The sequence below is a fragment of the Austrofundulus limnaeus genome, unplaced genomic scaffold (assembly GCF_001266775.1).
Source record: "Austrofundulus limnaeus strain Quisiro unplaced genomic scaffold, Austrofundulus_limnaeus-1.0 Scaffold665, whole genome shotgun sequence".
Lineage (NCBI taxonomy): Eukaryota > Metazoa > Chordata > Actinopteri > Cyprinodontiformes > Rivulidae > Austrofundulus > Austrofundulus limnaeus.
The window spans coordinates 15,171-16,870 of NW_013953067.1; the positions used below are offsets into that span (position 1 = coordinate 15,171).

The 1,700-nt window shown below is 33.4% G+C and overlaps 1 protein-coding gene across 1 annotated transcript in view; it reads right to left on the minus strand.

The window, feature by feature from the left end:
* Positions 1-918, minus strand: part of LOC106531692 (dynamin-2) — a gene marked incomplete at both ends in the record, with an annotated part of 11,060 nt that extends 10,142 nt beyond the window's left edge. Inside the window, 1 exon segment of the mRNA XM_014027605.1 lies at positions 820-918. Coding sequence (XP_013883059.1) covers positions 820-918 — 99 coding nt within the window.
* Positions 919-1,700: the final 782 nt, after the last annotated feature.

The following is a 1,700-nucleotide window of genomic DNA, read 5'->3' on the forward strand; positions in this document are numbered from 1 at the left end:
TTCATACTTGATTGAAAGAAAGACGTACTTTAATCCAAGGTATAGTTTAATCCAAGGTATAGTTTAATCCAAGGTATAGTTTAATCCAAGGTATAGTTTAATCCAGGGTATAGTTTAACCCAGGGTATAGTTTAAGCCAGGGTATAGTTTAATCCAGGGTATAGTTTAACCCAGGGTATAGTTTAATCCAGGGTATAGTTTAATCCAGGGTATAGTTTAACCCAGGGTATAGGATTGTGGAATGGTCTGGAAGATGATCTTAAGAATGCCAGATCAATTTATATATTTAGGAGACAGATAAAAGCTAGTTTTTTAAAGAAATATGAAAAGTAAAATGTGAAGCTATTTGATTTGTTGAGTTGATGTTTTTATGTCGTTGTTGTTTTTATTTTTGTTTTATTTTTTTATTTTACTGTATGTTATTTAGTATTGTTTTGTAAATTATGTTTTGTTTGAATATATTCTGGGTTGAAAAGGGGCAGACATAAAATTTATTCTTCTTCTGCTACCTTTCATTTTATTTTGATTTGTTTATCTTTTTGGTTTGTTTATATTATTGTATATAGTATTTTTGATGAAATTAATACAATTTTGAATTGAATTGAAAATTGACCCCAAATGTCACTAGACTTGGTGATTTTTCTTCTTATTTTATAAAAAATAAAAATCAACAGTTATTAATTCATTAAGTTTTGTGTGACACAAACACACATATTTTAGAATTGTTAAAGAACTGCAGAACAAATGTGTGCCTGGTTAAAGAGTGTGTGAGCAGTGATCACACACATCAGTTGTGTTTAAACACAAAAAGCAGCACACCTCTGGGTAAGGGAAGCAACCTGTTTTCTAGGATCTCCCTGGCATCAGTTCCTTCATCCATCAAGTCCAGCTTTGTGATGACACCAATGGTGCGCTGGCCTGTGAGAACACAAGAAATATTAGGTTTGTCTTATTAAGAGTGGAAGTTTAAGTGAATACTTTCATGAAAACGTTAAAGTATTTATGCTGAACCAAACTCTCCTTTATGTAACTTTAAGGGTTTCTTTCTATCTTGAATGAAGTGACTTTTAGCACACACAGTTTTCCCTCACAGATAGGCCCACACATGCTGACGTGCTCTGTTCCATCAGAACTGTTTCTGCTCAGGCACAAATGGTTTCCCTCCAGTTTCAGTCATCCTCCTTACACTCAGGTTTCTTCTGCGAAACTTCAACTCTCAAATTTCCAGAGTTCGTTTTAACAAAGTTGTGAAACAATCCTGTCAAACTTCCCCCCACCAATAAAAAGCCAGGCTGACCAATAAAATCACTGCCACTTCCTTTTGGTGTGACCACATTACTTCACTGAGGCCAGTCTAAATCAGAATAAGCTCACCGTCTTTATTCGTAACTTTCTGCAGGGGTGACCTGAGTTAGCCTCAGTTTATTACATGTGTGTGTTCAGCCGGGCTGAGCTCAGCCAATCAGTAAGTGTCTGCAGGGGATTCTGGGAGGTAAAGAGTGCAGTCACAAGGAGAACCTATCTATCAGCTGAAGAACAATTGACAGAGTGGTTTTACTATATTTAAAATAAATAAAATTTAAAAATTAAAAATACAAAAAATAATTAAAAAATTAAAATTTAAAAAAGAATTAAAGAAGAATTAAAAAAGACAGGGTGGTTTTACTATATTTAAAATAAATAAAATTTAAAAATTAAAA